The sequence below is a fragment of the Arvicanthis niloticus genome, chromosome 6 (genome assembly GCF_011762505.2).
Source record: "Arvicanthis niloticus isolate mArvNil1 chromosome 6, mArvNil1.pat.X, whole genome shotgun sequence".
Taxonomy (NCBI): Eukaryota; Metazoa; Chordata; class Mammalia; order Rodentia; family Muridae; genus Arvicanthis; species Arvicanthis niloticus.
The window spans coordinates 106,932,705-106,952,115 of NC_047663.1; the positions used below are offsets into that span (position 1 = coordinate 106,932,705).

General features: G+C 49.3%; 1 protein-coding gene across 13 annotated transcripts in view; it reads right to left on the reverse strand.

Annotated features, from left to right (window-relative positions):
• Ccdc187 (coiled-coil domain containing 187) overlaps positions 1 to 19,411 on the reverse strand; it is a 56,018-nt gene that overhangs the window by 12,534 nt on the left and 24,073 nt on the right. For 9 of the 13 annotated variants that reach the window (XM_076937619.1, XM_076937617.1, XM_076937620.1 and 6 more), the window contains 11 exons: positions 19,340 to 19,409; positions 18,839 to 19,190; positions 18,413 to 18,584; positions 14,957 to 15,069; positions 10,095 to 10,192; positions 9,684 to 9,797; positions 8,237 to 8,361; positions 8,036 to 8,109; positions 2,181 to 2,323; positions 1,502 to 1,695; positions 621 to 708 (listed from right to left, as the gene is read on the reverse strand). In XM_076937619.1, coding sequence (XP_076793734.1) covers positions 621 to 708; positions 1,502 to 1,695; positions 2,181 to 2,323; positions 8,036 to 8,109; positions 8,237 to 8,361; positions 9,684 to 9,797; positions 10,095 to 10,192; positions 14,957 to 15,069; positions 18,413 to 18,584; positions 18,839 to 19,190; positions 19,340 to 19,409 — 1,543 coding nt within the window. Of the gene's footprint in view, positions 1 to 620; positions 709 to 1,501; positions 1,696 to 2,180; positions 2,324 to 8,035; positions 8,110 to 8,236; positions 8,362 to 9,683; positions 9,798 to 10,094; positions 10,193 to 10,429; positions 15,070 to 18,412; positions 18,585 to 18,838; positions 19,191 to 19,339; positions 19,410 to 19,411 lie in introns of those variants that run through there. The other 4 variants (XM_076937612.1, XM_076937615.1, XM_076937622.1 and 1 more) reach the window with 2 other exon arrangements.

Below are 19,411 nucleotides of genomic sequence, written 5' to 3' on the forward strand. Positions count from 1 at the left end.
GTTCCAGAGGAGAAAATCTCAGTTAGGACACAGGGGCAGGGAAGGGGCATCTGGAGCTCTGCCTCTTGTGTTGCCTGGCCTTCTCTCCCTTCCATAGGCCTTTCGCCTGGTTCTCCCTGCTCAGTCACTTGGCTACTGTTTTCCTCTGCTTTTGGTCAGGAGGTCCCAGCTGGAGGCCGGAGGGGTACTGCAGTACTTCCGCACCAAATGCCTCCTACACGGAGCAGCTCATGCCTGCCCACACTCCATGTGTTGGCCACCGCCCTGCCTCAAAACCTCCAAGACCTAGGAAACAGACACTGCTGCTGTTCAGTGGCAACTTGAAGCCCCCAGAAGCCAGGTTACTTGTTGCAGGCCACAGCTAGCAGGAGCCTAAGCCTGGTTTAGACCCAGGGACATATAGGGCCATGTGCCAGCATAGATCTGAAGACCTCCTAGGCTACTATAACCATAGGTTATAGGTTAGAACCATAGGCTACTCCTATGGTTCTAAGCAGCATTGGAGGAGCAAGAGTTCATGGATGTTCTGTGGCACACGGTTATTCTGGGACCTCCACTGGGACCTCCACTGGGAGGGCTGAGGGGCCACTTCTGTGTGACCACTCCTTGCCCACGCCTACCCTTTCATTCTCAAGTCTGCTGAAGGTTTGTTGCTGCTTTTCATACAGAGTGGCCTGTGCTGCTTCATGTCCCACATTACCCAGGCACCTAGAGGAGAGAAAAAGCCACAGGCAGCCATGAGGGTCTGTTCAGATACAGAAGGAGAGCCATAAACCAGGACCAGGACAACTTAGGTAGCCAGGTTCACCTAGACGCTCCCCCCATAGAACAGACACCAGACTCTGAGGGCCCGGGGGGCTCAAGGCCCCAGCCTGGGCTGTCAGGCTTCCCTCCCACCATGGTAATGATTGTCTCATGGTCTAGGAGATTAAGGCCTAAGATGGCAAAGCCTCCCGTGTGGAGACCACATGCCAGCAAGGGGTTCTCCACTGACCCTAAGGCCTCAGCATGTCATGGTCAGGTGGTACTGGACTGTGAATGGAGGAGCCCTTCAGAGGGTGGCCCCAACAAGGCCAAGAGGCTTTTGGATGCCTCCCATATATAGAAAATGCCATGTCTAAGAAATCCTCCTAAGAAGATAGGCTCTTAATGTTCATAATGGTGAAAAGTTGGGTGCACGCTGAAAGTGTAACTGAGGACAGGCCAAGGGAATACGCAGCCCATGTATTGAGCAGTACATGGTGATGTGAGGCCTAAGCCCCCATCAACACTATGAGAAGCCCTTGAAATGCTACAGACATCACAGATGGGGACAATATTACACAGAGGGGGCGATGACTGATTTTCATTTTAGTTTTATTTGGACACTTTACTATCTTAGCGAAATTTCTGCAAATGTCTGTCAAGGCTGGATCACTATAGCTGTCTTGAGGTGTGGTGGGTAGAGACAGAAAGCACACTGACAGGGGCAGAGCAGAGCCAGCCACAAGCACGAGCTCACCCCATCTGATGCTGTAGGCAGGCCAGCTCCGCACAGGCCTTTTCTTCCAGGGCCAGCTCACGCAGTCGTAGCACTGCAGTCTGGTACTGTGCACGCAGCTCTTCGTCTCTCAGACTCTGCTCCAGTATTGCAGTAGTGACGTGGTGGAAGTCTCTGGACCCTTCTGCTTCCGGCTCTGGTCTCGCTATGTTCCACTGCAGAGAGGTAGACCAACCCAGTCTTGTCACTGCTGGGACCTCTCAAGGGCGGGGCCTGCATGGCCACAGTGTCCTGCCTAGCTTGGAGTGGGCATGAGGCCAGGATGATGATCTCAGGAAGATGCCACTGACTCCAAGAAGTCCTCACGAATGCCCACAAGCTTATCCCCCTCAATATGCTCCCTTCTTGGCAAAGCACCCCTTCCTGACCGTAAGCTCTCAGAGGACAGGCAAGAGTCCTCATCATCCAGGCCGCATGCCCACTGCAAGCTAGGCAGGACACTTGTGTATTCCCTGCAGAGTTTCAGCAAGGCAGTCTAGGCTATGCATAACCCTGCCCAACATTCCCTGTTGGTCATGCGGACACTCAGCAGTCACCCAGTGTGGCAAGGCAGGGTGACCCTCCTGAGACCAGAGCCAGTGGGACCCGTTGCCCATCACCAGTATCACACAGCCTCAAAACTGGGCCCCATTCTTTGTACCTGGTAGGTAGGTCTGTCTGAAGGGTGGAACTTGGCTAGAACCAGCAGAGAGGGGCTTGTGTCCTGCTGCACCGGCTCTGAGAGAGAAAGAAGACCTTGGTTGGGCCCTGAGAGAAGCGGTGGCATGTGTTCAGGGCTCTTTCCTGCAGGAGGTCCAGACACATTGTATGAGACAGGCAGGAAAGGCTCACAGTCGACCTATGACACCAGATCTTGAGGCAATGCTGGAGGGGACTGGTGGCCTCCTAAGCTGAGGCTCTGAAATGGGGACTCACAGTTGTATGTGCAAACACAAGGTGCACAGAGTGACAGCCCTTGCTCTTACAGGAGACACTGAAGCCAGAGGGGAAGGATGTCCTGAGTCTGGTACCAAACAGGGGTAGGGCACTGAAGAGCCCAGACTCCCTGTTCACACAGCTCCCTTGCTGCTGACCCCTGTAATCTATCCTGCTTTGGTGGGTTTCATGGAGAAGGCCTTTTAATTAAAAATAATTAAAGGATATTTCTGACACCTCATCAAGAAAAGGCAAGAGGAACCAGACTCACCATCATATCTGAAAATGTGTTTTATACAGACACATTTACATAACATTTTCACACATATGCAAGAGCATTTTTGAGACACTTGATATCAACAGCCCAGCACAGCGCTCACAGACAGAAGCAATGACAATATCCCAAGAGAGCTACAATACAGTACAGGGACAGCAAACTGGGGTAGAGCCCCAGCAGAGCAGACAGAGCTGAGTCTGGGGAGACAGGCAGCTAGGATCCATGGGGTGGTATATTACAGATGGAACCACAAAGAGAACCCCAAGACTCTATGCTTCTAATGACCAGCATGTCTTAGTGTTCAGGTGAGAACTGACTGGATCCGTGCGGATAAAGAGCACCCAGAAAGAGAATGTAGGTTATGTGCCTCCTGACCCATAGATCACTGGACAACACACAGACTATCCTGCCTCATTTATAAAGTTTCATCAGCCCAGCCTTAGTAACGATCTGGATCCAACTGGTCAGTTACAGAAGTGAAACTTGAAAGGATCAGATTAAGTCCAGTAACTACAGCTGAGGCCAAGGCTTAAGAATGTGTATGGAGACCCAGGTGTGGTGGTGCATGACTTTATTCCTGAGTTTGAAGCCAGTCTGATCTATAGAGTGAGCTCCAGGGCAGCCAGGGCTACACAGAGCAACAAACAGGAAAAAAAAAAGTGTATAGAGAGACTGTGGAGACCTTGGCTATAAATGGAACAGCTGTGTCCTAGCCCCTCCCTCAAGACTCCAAGATCTTCATGGAAGGAGCAGAGATCTTCTAAGAGCCAGGGCTGGTTCATAACCACAAGCAATCAGTGTTTCCTGGATACAAGGCAGCTGCACACATGAACTCACAACAATTGAGCTAGCAGGCACAAGATCTGTGCAGACTCAGGCTAGACCAAATCCTAGTGTGGAGGTCGGGCAGGAAGTCTGATCATTGGCTCAGCGGCTGAGGGCATTTGGTAACTCCTGGGAAAGAAAGAACTGGTTTTCTTTAAAGGGCGTGACCCTCGAAGTTCCAGGACAGGCTCCACACCCAGGAGTATTTGAGAGCACAAACTAGACTCCATGGTTTGGAGAGACAGGGAGCACGGAGAATGTGAGAGTGAGGTTGGGTGGCTAGAGTAGGGGTACATCTGAGTGACTTAGGGGATTGAATATGATCCAAAGTACAGTTTGAAATTCTCAAAGAATAATAAAATACTGTTTTTAAACAATCAAGTGAATAGGAACAAAACTATCTCATACGGAAGTAAAGTTCACAACAGCCACCAGCAAGCAGAGTAACATGGAGTCATCAGCTAAAATCAGCCCAGAGATGGAGGCTACAAACTTGTCATAACTGGCAAGATGGTGCCACATATAGAGAAGCTTGCTCCCAAGCCTGATGATCCGAGCTTAATCTCCAGGACCCACATCGTGGAGAGAGAAAACCAATTTCTGCTAGTTGTAAAATTTTCAAAGAGAGAACTTGTTTTCATAGCTGTATTCATATGTTTAAAAGGTAAGTCATCTTTGCGGGGAGACGGCTCTGTGGTTACACCACCTGCTCTTCTTGAAGATTTGGGCCAGATTCCCACAACACACACATAGGCAAAACACCCAGAAACATAAAATAAAACAACAAAGGTGGGTACAGCTATGAAGGGCATAAGAAAAGATCTGAATCGAATGCTGAACGTTTAAAACACTTCAAATGAAGACCACACTGATTAAAGGCAGATTAGACTTGCCAAAGAAAGAACTCACAGCATCAAGTGTAAAAGTAAGACCTGGAAGTCTTCCAAAACTGCAGAAAGTGATAACCCATAGACCAAAGAATCTTAAACCCCAGCACAGGAGCATGAAACTAGAGAGTGTCGCTACAAATTTGTTTGAGAAACAGAAAAGCAGCCAAGCAAATGGACACAGTGCCTGCAAATGAACAAAGGAGCCGAAGAATGGTTTCCTTGAATGTGAAGCAAAGAAAACAAGAAGATGCTAGGGTGGGGCTCTGCTTCCTGGGAATGGGGCGGTAGCTGAGCAGTAGCCAAGGCTGTAGAAAGCCTGGGGTTCAACTCTAGCACTGCAAGACACACACCACACACACACACACACACACACACCACATATACACATAGACACACACAGACACACACACTACACCACATACACACACAGACATACACACACACCACACACAGATACACACCACACACACCACACCACATACACACACAGACACACACACACACTAACCTATTAAAAAATGTCTACCCAGACCCAGGCATGGCACCCATGCTTTTAATCTTAGCACTCAGGAAGCAGAGGCAGGCAGATTTCTGTGAACTGAAGGCCAGCCTGATCTATATAGTGTATATTACTATGCAGTCAGAGCTGTATAGTAAGACCCTATTTCAAAAATAAATAAATAAAAAGTCTACCCAAGTGCTATGTCCAGTAAAGCGTCTTCAAGGAACAAAAAGTATAATGAAGATGTTCTCAGACACATAAGTGGTTTTCATTTTGTTGTGTGTTTCATTTTGTTTGTTACTGGTAGGTGTACATGTCAGAAATCAGGTGAGGATTACAGAAGTGATGTCAACCAGAAAAATGAGGAGTGTGAAAAACAGTGGCTGAGAACTGGTTACATCCTCACTCGAGGCCTGTGTATAATTTGAAACTAGTAGAGGAGGATCATTTGTTTGTAAAAAATATATATATATATATATATATATATATATATATATATATATATATCAATGAATGATGGGCTTAAAACATTTTTAAGATTTACTTTTAAGTTTATTTTTATTATTTTGAATTATATGTATGTGGATGCGTGTTGTGTGGATATGTATACAGGTGTGCAGGTGCTCCTGGAGGCCAGAGGAGTTTGGTCCTCTAGAACTGGTTATAGGTGGTTGTGAGTCACTCGGTGTAGGTTCTGGGAATTGAACTCTTGCCCTCTGGAAGAGCAGTATGTACTCTAAACCACTGAGCCTTCTCTTTAGCCCCTCATTTGTTTTTTACTTTATGTGCATGAGTGTTTGCCTGTATGTATGTATGTGTGTATGTATGTATGTATGTATGTATGTTTATGTATGCACACATTCATGTATGCATGTGTATATGTATGTATGTGTTTATGCACGCATTCATGTATGCATGTGTGTATGCATGTGTATATGTATGTATGTGTTTATGTATGCACGCATTCATGTATGCATGTGTGTATGCATGTGTATATGTATGTATGTGTTTATGTATGCACGCATTCATGTATGCATGTGTGTATGCATGTGTATATGTATGTATGTGTTTATGCACGCATTCATGTATGCATGTGTGTATGCATGTGTATATGTATGTATGTGTTTATGCACGCATTCATGTATGCATGTGTGTATGCATGTGTATATGTATGTATGTGTTTATGTATGCACGCATTCATGTATGCATGTGTGTATGCATGTGTATATGTATGTATGTGTTTATGTATGCACACATTCATGTATGCATGTGTGTATGTATGTGTATATGTATGTATGTATGCATGTATGTAAGTACCATGTAAGTGCCTAGCACCCACAGATCCAGAAGAGGGTGTCAGATTCCTGGAACAGCTGCCATGTGTGCTGGGAACTGAACCTCCTTCCTCTGCAAGAGTATCAAGAGCTCTTAATTGTGGAGCTATTTCTTTAGTGCCCCCACCATTGAAACACATTTTAATTCACTAGCATAAATATAGCACCATATTAGTATAAAAGTCTATGAGGGTTCTGTGCTGTAGGTGAAGTAGAAATCACCTGTAGCCTGCACGCTAGCAACCCTGAGACACCCACGGTACTGTGGAGTTATAGTTCATTATAATTCAACAATGAAGATGAGATCACTGAAAACCAATCTAGGCTGAGGAGCCGGGTGCACTCATGTAACCTCGGTGTTCCAGGCTGAGGGGTGGGTGCACACATACAACCTCAGCATCCCAGAGGAGAAGTAGAAAGGCTTTTATGAGTTAGAGGTCAGCCTGGGCCACATAGTTTCAGACCAGGCTGGGTTGCAGAGTGAGTCCCTGTATCAACAAACCAAATAAAAAAATTAACCCAAAAGGAGGCAGATAAAGTGGGAAAAGAAAATAAAAGAAAGAAGAAACAAAAAAAAAAAAAAAAAAAAAAAAAAAAAAAGAACAATAAGGTGAATAACCTGAACCTAATTCTGAAGCTAACCCCAATCCATGTAAATAGGATACGCCTCTCAGAAGTCAGAGCCTGGATTTAAAAAGAGAGGGCAAAACCCAACTTTATACTGTCCATAAGAAACACACTTCAAATATAAAGTAGGAGGCAGATGCCTTTTTTCCTCATCACAGGAAAGCTGGCACAGTCTACAAATGTCAAAGCAGGTTTTGGAAAGCAGGGTACGTGATTCAGCTGGTAATGTCCATGGCCAGATTGCAGGCAGCCCAAACTCAATGCCCAGCACAGCGTAGACCAGACATAAGCATGCACATTTGTAATCCCAGTGCTTGGGAGGCAGAGGCAGGAGGCTCCGAAATGTAAGGTCATCTTTAGTTACATGGTGAGTTTCAGGCCAGCCTAGGAGATACTAAAATGGTAGCATAGAAAAAACAAAACAAAACGACTTACAAACAAGGTGGACTCCAGAGCAAACACACTTTAGAGATGCCCCTATCAAAAGGCTCAGTGCATCAAGAGATCATCAGAATCCTAAATGGTTTTGTTGGCTTTTTGTTGGTTTCTGTTTTTTGTTGTATTTTGTATGGCTTATTTTTTCCAAGACAGGGTTTCTCTGTCTAGCCTTGGCTGTTCTGGAACTCACTCTGTAGAACAGACCAGGCTGGCCTTGACCTCTGGAGATCCACCTGCCTCCGCCTCTGGAGTGCGGGGGTTAAAGAGGTGTGCCACCACCGCCTGGTTTAGAACCCTAAGTGGCTATGTGCTGGTAGACAAGCCCACAACTTGACATTTCAGGAGTGTGTCCTCCCCTCTCCACCCCAATAATAGGTAGATATGAGGCAGAAGATTCCCCAAGCAACTGGTCTAACCAGGATTGCAGAATGTTCCAGCCAGCAGCTGTAGAACAGAGCATATGGCATATCCTAACAAAAGCCTGAGTGTGGAGATGATCAAAAGTTTACAATTTGAACTTTATGGCCACCAGAACTGGACATAGGGGTCAAGCTTCCCAGGGAAGTGGCCATATCAGGCTAGGGGTGAAGTTGTAGCTGGTATGACTAGCTCTCTGAGGAGGTTTTACACCATCCTAACCCCCGTTCTACCCCTGACCTCCCAGCATAGGTCAAGCAGGACACTCACCTGCAGAAACTACCTTTGCTTCCTCAAGATGCTTCGAGGCCTCGGTACTGTCTCTACACTGGGAGAGCGGTGATCTGAAGGGTCAAAAAACCACCAGAGGTTTTTGTCATTGCTAGCACCTGAAACCTGAAGTTAGGAGTCACCCACTACTTCTCTCCCTGGGGGTCTGGGGGTGGCATCTGGCCTCAGCCTTGGCCTCACTTGGATCTGGTTGTCATTGTGTGGAGAGAGTGTGTGTTTGGCTCTGGACCACTGCACAGCTGCTGCTGTTTCTGTTTTGAAGTGTCTTCTGGCCCTTGCTGGGCTGGGGGTTTCTCCATCCGCCTCTGTGAGGAAAGAAAGTCTGGTTTTGCAGAATGAGAGACAAGACTCTACAGCCAGGCAGGCCAGGCTGGATCCCAGATCAGGCAAGAGAGACATACAGGAGTTTGTATGTCACACATATCACAGAGCTCTGGGCTCCAACAGAGACCCTACTGTTCAGTGCCTAACAGGTCCTGAACTAGTGGGAGACAAAGAACCAGCCGTGGGCACCCTAGTGTGGGTATTCCTGGGAAACAAGTGGCCAAAACATCCAGTCTCTTCAAACAAGTCCATGTCCCCAGTTCATGTGGGTCTGTGTTCCCTGAAACTATTGATGCCTCTGTGTATCCACGTGTGTGTGTGTGTGTGTGTGTGTGTGTGTGTGTGTGTGTGTGTGTGTTGGCTTTAGAAGGACCTTAGGCTGCATGGTCACCAGACCAATGTTTATACCCTCAAAAAAAAAAAAAAAAAAAAACCTCTGTTCAGACTTGCTAACAAGATTTTAATCCACTGAGCAATTAAATCGGTTCTACAATCCATTGGCTCCTTGGCTCCCACCCCTCACTACCCCATTACACATTATGTAATGTTTTCTTTTGATGGTTATACCCTGCTCTGTCCAATTTTTAAAACGGCAGAGAAGTTGCATTGCAAAAATCACTGCTAATCAGGTTCTGGTTCAATACTAAGCCATCTCCAGCACAGAGGCTGAGGGGTATGATGATACCTCACCATTATAAAATAAACCAGGGAGAAATGTGGGAAAACCCTTCTAATTAAAGGTTGAAGTCTACCATTGCCTGGATAGGCTTCTGGGCTCTGTGTAACACGGAGGACTCCCTTTACTGACAGGGCTTCCCCTTCTCTGACCATAACCCCACACGCCTCTACCTGCAGAATGTCACGTAGTCTCAGTTAGATTACAGGCTCAACTTTCTGCCCATAAGAACCTGTTCAGCTAGCACCTGAGATTCCTGGAGGGCCTCCCCATGCTAATGAGGCATCTCAGTCCCTCAGCCCATAACCTTTGCCCACCCTGGATAGTCCTACCGCCCCCAAAACTATATAACCTTTGAATCACCCCAAGTAAAATTCATCTGTCTCCCTGAAGCCGGCCGCAGTATGGACATTACCTTCAGTACTCACAGGACTTCCAAACACTCTCCCACCACCCCGCTCCCCCAGCCCCCACTTTATCTCCGCCCTGGCTCTGCTCCATTTGCCCTCAGGGACCCATATCAGCTGAGCATCCCCAGGGGCGGGGAGGGTCACAGATGGGGGGTAGAAGGAACACTGGGCAGGGCTAACAAACCAGTTAAGGCCTCAGGAGGGGCAGCCTGCTGACCTGCAGCTGGTGTTTGAAGAGAAGTTCATCCAGTGCCATCTGCGTCTCCCACACCTCCTGCTCTGCTCGCTGCCGCAGAAGGGCCAGTGCTTGCTCCTGCTTCTGCTGGTCCAGCTGTCATGAGAACCCATACCTCGGGGTTTACCTATGCCTTGCTGTCTGTCAATGGGCTATGAGGATCACCTTAAGAGATCCCATGTCTGGTCAGATGCTGTCCTCCTAACAACCACCTACTCTTTCTTTCTGTGGCTTCTCTATCCAGGCTGAGCAAAAGGGGGTGGGGCTGCTTTAAATCCTCAGTTCTATGTTATGGAGCCTTCTATTCAGCCTTGGGGACAGAGGCTGCTCACAGCTAATCTCCAAACAGAGGACACAATTGCCACTGGCCTGGGGTCATGGGGCTGGACATACCTTCAATGACTTGAGAAAGCTCAAAGATTTCAGCTGGAAATTGGTCAGGTGCCCATCATGCAGGCCTCCAGAATGTGGCCTCTCGGGCTCCTGCTGACCTGCAGACCATGGAGGAGGGCACCTGAGTGGCAGGTACACTTTATGCCTCTCTCCTGGTTGAGCCTCAGTGCTTCTTGGCCTGCAAGGAAACTGAGGCCAGAGGCCGGGGGGTGGGGGGAAGCCCACGACGCAAGGATTGTGTTGGTGTCCAGCACATCCAGAAGAGCCTCTTCCTTGAAGCCTCAGGAGACCATGGCTGCCATGTGGCTGTATTTCCTCCCTCACCCTCCCCATACCTCACTCTGGCCACCTTTCTCTCCAGAAGCAAGGACTGAGTTAGCACAGATGACTGGAGCGACCAGGAAGACCCAGGTCCCAGTCTCAGCTCTGTCCTGCACTTTCTAGGAGACCCAGAACAATTCACTGGCCAACCAGAGTTTCTGAGGGAACACGGCTGCCCTGTGTGAGGCTCCCATCATGGCTTTACAAGGCCTGACAGGCAGAAGCCATGGTTGTTGCCAATGGTGCCCAGGTAGGTATGTGCTATAGAGAGGAATCCAGAGTGCAACTTGGAATTCTGGGGTGTTTCAGACTATGTCCCTTGTAAGTTATAAAGACCCCAAGGATATCAAAGGGGACTTCTCATCTTTCTGATACCCCTCCAGTCTAAGGCTGAGGCAAGGCACCCTGTGTGTGTCCTACCCTGTGAAGGCTGTGTTTCCCTCCTGACCTATCCTCTGCCTGACCCTAAGCCTCTTTTCTTCAGAATTAGCTGACTGGGAGGTCTCAGAGGATGCCTGGCTTTACCACTCTGGCTTGGACAGCCTTGACAGCCCTCAGTCACTGGGCAGTCATGATGTAGGGAGGGCCATGGACACAATCCCAGTCCTCCGCCCAGGGAGGACCATCTTCCCCAGCAGATTGCATGTTACCACTGACAGAGAAGCTCAGCTTCTTAGAGTAGGGGCAGATGAGAAGCTGGGAGCAATGGCCACACAGTCCCTGGGCATTACCAATGACAGAAAGAGACCAGGCAGGCAGCAGAGCATGGCAGGGGCAGCAGGACACACACTGAACACTTGGGTACTCTCCACGCCCCCCCCCCATATAACTGGGCAGACTCTGGGATTGGCTGGGCCTCTAGTTCCTTTGCTCAAGAAGAGGCTTCACTGTTATGCCTGGGCACTTGAGGGAAACTGAGGCCAGAGCAGATGTCCAGACTATGTCACCCTTCTATCCCCAAAGATTGAAGCCCAAAGCCTCTAAGCCATGCATCTGGGGTGGGGGTAGCTCTTGGTATTCTTGGCCATGTTGGCACCCCAACAGCTCAGAGGAAACTACATGTTGCATGTCCCTGAGCACTGATTTGTGACCCAGAAGAAAACAGTGGAGAGATAACCCCCCACAAGCAGAGAATGGCCCTGCCTTAATCCCTGACTCCTCTCGAAAGGCAATTAGGGAAGAACCCCAAGAACTCAGCACCACCTAGAGCCAGTACTTATGGGGACCCAGTGAGATGGCCTCATAAAGGCCCAGCAGCAGACAGTAGGAAGGACAATGACCATGTCAAGAGTGCTCAGTCACAAGCTGTAGTGCCTCCGCCCCCAGGGAGACCTACTGAGTGTGGGAGTGGAGCTCTGCTTTCAGAAAAGCAGCAAAAGGCACAGTGGGTGCTTACTTATCTTTGTCCATTTAGAGGAGAAAAATGGGGACCCAAGTTGGACCCCAAATCCTCACATTAAAAACAAGGCTGGGCGTCATGGGATGCACATGTAACCCAATGTTTCAGAGATGGAGAAAAGAAAAGCCTGGCCTTAAAAGTCAGCCAGTGTAGCCTATGTGGTGATCTCCAGTCAGTGAGAGTCAAGGGAGTCTGAGGAAGGTTACCCAAGGGTATTTTCTGGCCTCTACATATGAGTGCTCACATGTGAACATGCACATTCTCTCTCTCTCTCTCTCTCTCTCTCTCTCTCTCTCTCTCTCTCTCTCATCTATCTACACATATTTATATGTATATATACACTATATCCATATACACACACACAATATATATATATATATATATATATATATATGCATATACATACATGTATACACACACACATATAATCTACTCCACCCCATCACACTGACTCCAGTTCCAGGTCTTGGCACGCACACACGTCTGACGGCTACCACAATATCCTTCACCAACAAGCATCCTGGTGAGCAGGGATGCCTAGGTGTTGAAGTCCTGAGAGTCCCACTGGATGTGGTTGCTAATAGTACTAATGGCTGGACTTGAAGGCCTCCCTCTCATTGCTGTGACCCACATTGCTCTGCTCAGAGAACAGCAAATGAAGATGAGGGATAAAGAGAAGCTACCCCCACACCCACACCCCCTCCCACGTAAGGAAAGGGCCAGACTCTTGAAGGAGATGGCCTTCCTGTTGTGATCAGAAATTTCTCTTGACTCTCACACAATATCAGAGTCTGGAGGAGGAGCATGTATAATCCAGCCAACGGTGGGGCAGAGCCAAAGGGTACCCTGGAAATCTCACTGACTCTAGACTACAGTTCCAGGGGAGACATAGGGGTTTGCTGTGGTTTAAATGTTCCTTCTCAAATTTATGTAGACATTTAGTAGTCATGGTAACAGAGTTAGGAGGTAAGGCTTCTAAAGGGTGATTGGACCACTAAAGCCAGGAAAGGAGCTGTTATAAGGGAGAGGGGGGCTGGGTTGTGAGTGTAGCTCATCAGGTGCTTGCCTTGAGTCCCATCTCCAGTACCCCACAAACTGAGTCTGATGGCCTATACCTGTAATCTCCCATCTCTTGGAAAATAGTAGGAGAATCAGAAGTTCAAGGTCATCCCTCACTACATAGTGGATTAAATGAAAGCTAGCCTGGGCTGCATAAATCCCTGTCTCAAAAGAAAACAAATGAACACACATGGGAGGATTTGGTTCTGCCAGCCTTCTGTTGTGTGTTGGGGTACTAACAAGCCCTGGGCAGTGTACTCCTGAACTTCCACCTCTGAACTGTGAGCCCATACACCTCTGTTAGTCAGAAGTTCGGCCTGTTACAGCAGCTGCTCAGAAACAGGCTGGAGGCCCATGTAATGTTAATGTTCCAACTTGGCAGGCTCTGGAGCCATCCAGGAGACAAGCCTCTCTGGGGGTTTATCTAGAGTAGGCTAGCAGAGCTAAGAAGACCCACCTTAACTGTGGCTCTTACCATGCCATGGGCTCAGGTCAGGACTGAGCCCCAGCACCCGTTACTCTGCTGCTGCCTCAAGCCCACCGCCCTGTCTTTCCAGTGGTAGTCTCTACCTTTGAAGTGCGAGCCAATATAACCTTTCCGTGCTTAAGTTTAATTCTAGTTGGGTATTTTGCCTGCAACAAGGCAAGAGAGGAAAACATTAGCCAAGGCCTTTGTGGGCTGAGGACCTCCACTCCGTGCCCTTCCTGGCTCAGAACTTTACCTGCCATCCCCTGGTGGCCCTAAAGGACGGATTTTGTTGGGATGGGGCTTGACCCGTAATATCAAGGTCAGATATTATGTCAAGCTCAGTTTATGGAAGAAGCAATGAATCCATGGACCACTGAGGTCTGTTGTAGCCCTGGGGGCGGGGGGGCTGAGAGAGTTGGCAGCTCTTGCCTGAAGCCCCCAGATGTCCTATTTCAGGTGGAGAGAGTCCCCCAGAGCCAGAACATGCTGTTTCTCACACAGATAACCCTCACCATATATGCATATACTTCTCTGTAAGTCCACATAAGAGCTGACTCATACCTACCATGTACATGGCTCTGAGCTCAGTCTGAGAAATCCCCTACCCACCCTGCCAGCCCTACGCTGGAGGGGAAGCCTGGGCCTCTGCTAACTGCCCAGGAGTTCTTGGGCCTTGATGCCTAGCCTGTGATTCCCTAGGGCTTCTCTGTCTGGTGGGGGATCTGGGCACAGCTAAGGATCACATATACTCTCTCTGTTTCTCAAAGGCAGAATTAACCACTTCTATTGTTACTGTTTGGTTTGGCTTCATTGTGAAATATTGGGAATTGAACCCATGGCCTTATACATGCCAAGCAAGCACTTTACGCTTAAGCTACATCCCCAGTCCCATTCCCCTGTGTGTGTGTGTGTGTGTGTGTGTGTGTAAATTACTTTTGTGTTTGCTTTGTTGTTTGTCTCTTTGTTAGGTCTTGCTATGTATCCCAAGCTGGCCTTAAATTTGGGATCATCTTCCTTCAGCTTCCTAAGTGTAGGGCTTCCAGGATGATATCTTACTACCATATTCAAAACCCATCCTTTGAGGAAAATAAGCAAACAGCAATGACAGATCTCAGGCTTGTTGCAACCAAGCTCCATGTCACACTGGGCAGGGAAGTTCCCACTGTAGCCCTACAGACCGCTAGTAGGATGCTACCCAAGGGTAGGTTGGCTCCCCCAGGGATTCTGTGGCTTCTGCCAGATGCCAGCTCTTCAGCCCTGAGTTTCCTTAGCTGAACCCTAGGAACAAGGACATTTAAGTACCAAAGAAAAGGTACAACCTGGGCTGACAGACACAAGGAAATAAACAAGGGTGACACTCCCAGCTGTAGGAGTGTGGCTCCTCTAGAGACTATAATGACAGACTGTCATGACACTCACAACAGGAGCAGAATAGGCAGTGGGGGCTGGAGAGCCTCAAAACACTTTAATACTGACGTGTGACTGTCATGCACATAGAAAGAGGTCTCTCCTCTGTAAGACCAAGCTCAAGCTAGGCAGTGGAAGAGGCCCATGGGAGGCCCCCCTGGCCACCCGACCAGCCAGCCCAGGGCCTATCCACAGGCTCGCCCTTACCGCAGCTCCGGGTGGTCCAGGGCATTACCAAGCCTGCCTTTTTGACTTCTGGCATCTCCTCCTGCCAAAGGGAGCCACAGGTGGGGTCTGGTGCATCTGGCACCCCGAGTGAGCTAGAAGACAATGAATAGGTGGTGAGTGAAGTCATGATCAGGATGGGGCAGGGGAAGGATGTAGGAATGTCCTAAGATCCAGGCAGTGTGTCTAGAGCAGACACTAGAGCTTAAGCCTGGGCAGAGGATGGTCAGAGCAGCAGTGAACATGTGACGCTTATATATGGATGATTTGTGGCCACTAGGCCACAGCCTTCATTAGCCAAGTATGGTCACAGTGTGTGTGTGTGTGTGTGTAGCAGCCCTGCCAGTGTACAGCGTCAGCTCCATCACAACCAGCTCTGCAGGTGGGATCACAGCTCAATGTGGCAATGTAGTTATCATCCTGGTCATCCCTGTAAGCTGCTAAGAACACCATCCACAAGGCTTTGTGGAATGAGGATGATAACTCACAACACCACCTCATGGCTAAGACTGTGCCCTGCATCTGTGCCTATGATGTGGAGCTGGGTCATCAGGAGAGAAGTCCAGCCATCACTAAGGATATTAATTCTCTATTCTGCACGGTCTCAGGCAGCTGCCCTCCCCCACACAGGAAAGGCTATGGCCTTCACTCAGGTCAAAACAGCTACAGAGGGCAGCAAGCTGACCAGTGCAGGTGGGCATGTGGCAGCTGCAGGGATTAGAAGGCTTTGAAGCACAGATGATGAATATGTAAATTGGTTGGTGTGGGCGGTGAACACAGCCTCCAGTCACTCTACTTTCTCCCCAAGGCACCATCTGTCCCTGGTACGTGGTGACCTGGACTCCACCTGAACCACTAAATGTATCACTCATGCCTTGTCCAGCAGCCCTTAAGGCTCACAGGTCTCTATCTTCAGCCTTCTTCAAGTTGGGTACCATGCTGGCTGAGAATATGGTATATCCACCCAGTCCTTGCCTGGAGTAAAGCTCTTTCTGAGCATATGGGCACACATTAAGACTACAAGGCATGATGGGAATACTCTCATAGAAGCAGTTTCCAGAAAGCCGGAGCAATGGGGTGGAGTCAAATGTGAGCATAAGTGGTCCAAGCCCTATGGACAGCTGACTAATGTTCTTAGCTGTGAGAAGATGATGACAGGCTGGGTCCTCACCCATCATCAAGTGCCTGTAGGGTGAGGACATCCCACCCAAACTCAGCCTGACAGTCCAGATCCTAGATAGTGCACTTTAGGGGAATAGAAGGAAAACCACAAGCCTGTAAAAGTAAGCATTGACTTAGATCCTCATAAATAATCTGGTAGGACCACCAGGCTGTGACCTGCCACTTGGTGAGACCACCAAGCCTCCTCCCTGCTCTCCCAGAGCCCCCACCTTTCGGGAAACAGGCTCTGAGTATCATTTATGCCTCTTATGGTCTCGCCTGGATTACTGGGATAGCATTGGCTCTGTAGAGCTCTGCGGCTCACACAGGTATGTTCATCTGGGGCAGAAACACAGTGGAAAGATGGCACGGCACAGGTGTGTCCAACCTGCAGCCCAAGATATGTGCCCCGGGATGGCTAAGAATACATTCAACACAAAACCAATATATTTTGACACTTAGAAACCTCTGTTACGGGTTCTTAGCATGAACTATATAGATGATAAAGTGGCCGAGAAATTCCAACAAGTTGGACAAACCCTGGAGGGGAAGCCAGGCCACAACCCCTGACATAGGAACCCGCATTCCTGTGTTAGGAATGCGGGCACCAGGAACTTCTGCACCTGGCTCTGGGACCTTGGGATCACTTAGCTTGTCCATCTAAAGAGCCTGGGATACTGAAATTAACCCTCCCAAAATTCTGGAACAGTCCATGTCAGAGTGGGGTTATTAAATTAGCAGAGGAAAATCCCAGCACAATGCTGTCCCCTACTGGCCGTTATGAGTCAGTGAAGACACGGGCCTCACCATTGAGGAAACACCAAGTCCATCACCTTCTAAAGTCAAGAAGTTCATTGGGGGTGGGTTTCCTAGTGCAGGGGAGGCATCTGGAAAGAAGTGTCCAAGCTCCAGGAGGCACAGGGGTAGGGGTTGGAGATGTCACATCGCCTTTTGCTTTAAGTGGATGCACTGGGGAGGGGAGGAAACATGAGCCTGCTCAAGGTAAACAGACAGCTCTGAGAAGTGACATAGACACCCTCCTCCATGTCTGGGCCAGATGTGGAGTAGCAGCCACCCTTTGGCTTCTGCCATCTTAACCACAGCCTCCTTCACGGCCTGCTCTTCCTGTTATGAGTGTGTGGCAGCCCTGGGCTTGCATACCCAATCTCATACCCTGTCTTCTTCTAACCAGACGCCAAGTAGAAGGCAGCTCAGGCTGTGCTCAGCAGTAAGACATAGTCCCTGTACATGGGGGCCAAACTGATGTCAGGGGTTATCCTGGTGAATTCTGTCAAGCAGAGACACGGGGTCAATTGGATCTCTGTGGCAGTGGCCTCCCAGCCTCCTCCAGAATGCACACTCTCAATTTTGGCCACAGTTCTGTGGAAAGGCTGTTCAGGCTGGAGTTGCCTGCCTTGGGTGCTTCAGTCTAAGGACAACAAACTGAGAGAGACACGGAGTGGTCCCTCTGGTCAGAAGCACAAAGGAGCACAAGAAGGAGGCTGAGGTAGAGGTAGCAGTTGGGGACCACAGAGCTTCTAATGTTGGAGGCCTTGGACAAGGCCTAAGTGAGACAACAGGGGAGGGAAGATGTTTTGGGAGGCAGAGGAAATTTTCATTTTTGGAGAGGAAGGAATCACAGCTGCAGATAGAGGAAACCCTCAGCTTTCTGGCGGGCGACTGCTGAGGGTCATCTGCACAGATATCCTACAGCACAAATGCCTCCCCACCGTGTCTACCCTGGGATTCACTGGGGGTACTAAAAGTTGGACGTGGTGGGGCAGGATAGGCCTGTCTAAGAGCAGGAAGGAAACATGGTGAGATGGGCATGAGGGCACAATGAGAGTCGTAAAACCTACAGAAGGGATACCACAGCATGTGTGGACTGTACCCAAAAAGGCCAGGGTTAGAGACTGAGGCCAGGAGAAGATACACAGGTCCTAAGTCCTGCGAACTAGACATGGGACAGTGAACCCAGGCAGGCTGATAAAATCCATGTCAAAATCCTTAGATAATTTAACCTGTTACCAATCAGTGAGGAAATGCTAAGACAAACAGATCTCCAGCACAAAGGAGTGTCTCCCTGCCTGGTGAAGGGTTCAGGTCAGAGGCAAACTAGATGTGTGAAATGGGCCATTGTCAGAGGCAGCACAGCCTCTCCACCCAACCCGATGTGCCCAGACTCCTGGCTTTGGCCTCTAGGCTAACACTAAGACCCTCCACAGAGGACTGCGAGAGGCAGACCTAATGTCCGTAAGCACAGCAAATCGCACTCACCTCCTCATGCAGGCACCGAGAGCCTGGAGGGTAGCCATCTCTCTCTGCAGCTTCTTCTCCAGCCCCTCTATGGCACCTCTGGAAAGGGCCCCATGACTTGAAGAGCCAGCAGGGCAAGGCTGAGTGTGAGGGACGACCTGAGACACTGACGCAGGGCTGCTACAAACAGGACCTGTAGAGCACGGAGGCCTTGCTGGCCTTCTTGTCCCTTGGGGAAGCAGGCTTCAGGAAGAGCCTCTCCTCCCACAGCACAGGATGAGACAGCTATGGCCTGTGCTGTATGTCACTCAGGGAGCATCAGCTATTGTCACCACCCCATTGTCTGGGCAACACCACCCTGCTTTCCAGACAAGAAACTAAATGAGACCCTGTTGTTTCTAGCCCAAGGGTCATCCAACAGGCATGACACCCACTGCCCAGCCTTACCTTGGGGCTGGCTTTCAATGTGAGTCCCCAGGTTTGGGTTCTGCAGCTCCCAGCTGGGGCTCCATGGTAGCATCTCACCATCCTGGAAGTAGGTTCTGGGGAGAAGGGGCTCCGCCTGCATGTCCTGGGGAGTTTCTCTGCCCCCTTTAGACATTAAGGTTCTGAGGTTAGAGGGAGGAACGAGTGTTGGGGTGGCAGGTGTTGGGCTGGGGCACAAGGGCATCACATCCGAGGTCAGGTCACCAACTGTGTCAGGCAACGTCGGCTTGTGCAGCTTGGTGGTTAGGATGTCAATACGCTGCTTGAGGACGTCAGCCATGGTCTCCAGTGCCTGCAGCCGGGCTTGCTTGTACTGAAAGTGCAGGAGGCCCCATGGGCCCAGATGCTCAGTGTCCTGGGGGTCCAGGTGGACGCACAGCCCCATTCCCACCCTGGACAGGACTTGGCACTTCATGGGGTCAGGGAAGAAAGCAGTAGATGGTAGCAGAGGGCACCACTCACGCCTTCCAGGGGGCGTCCAGTGTCCTGAATCTCAGCGCAGTTCCATGGTTTGTTCAAACACAGACAGAAGCT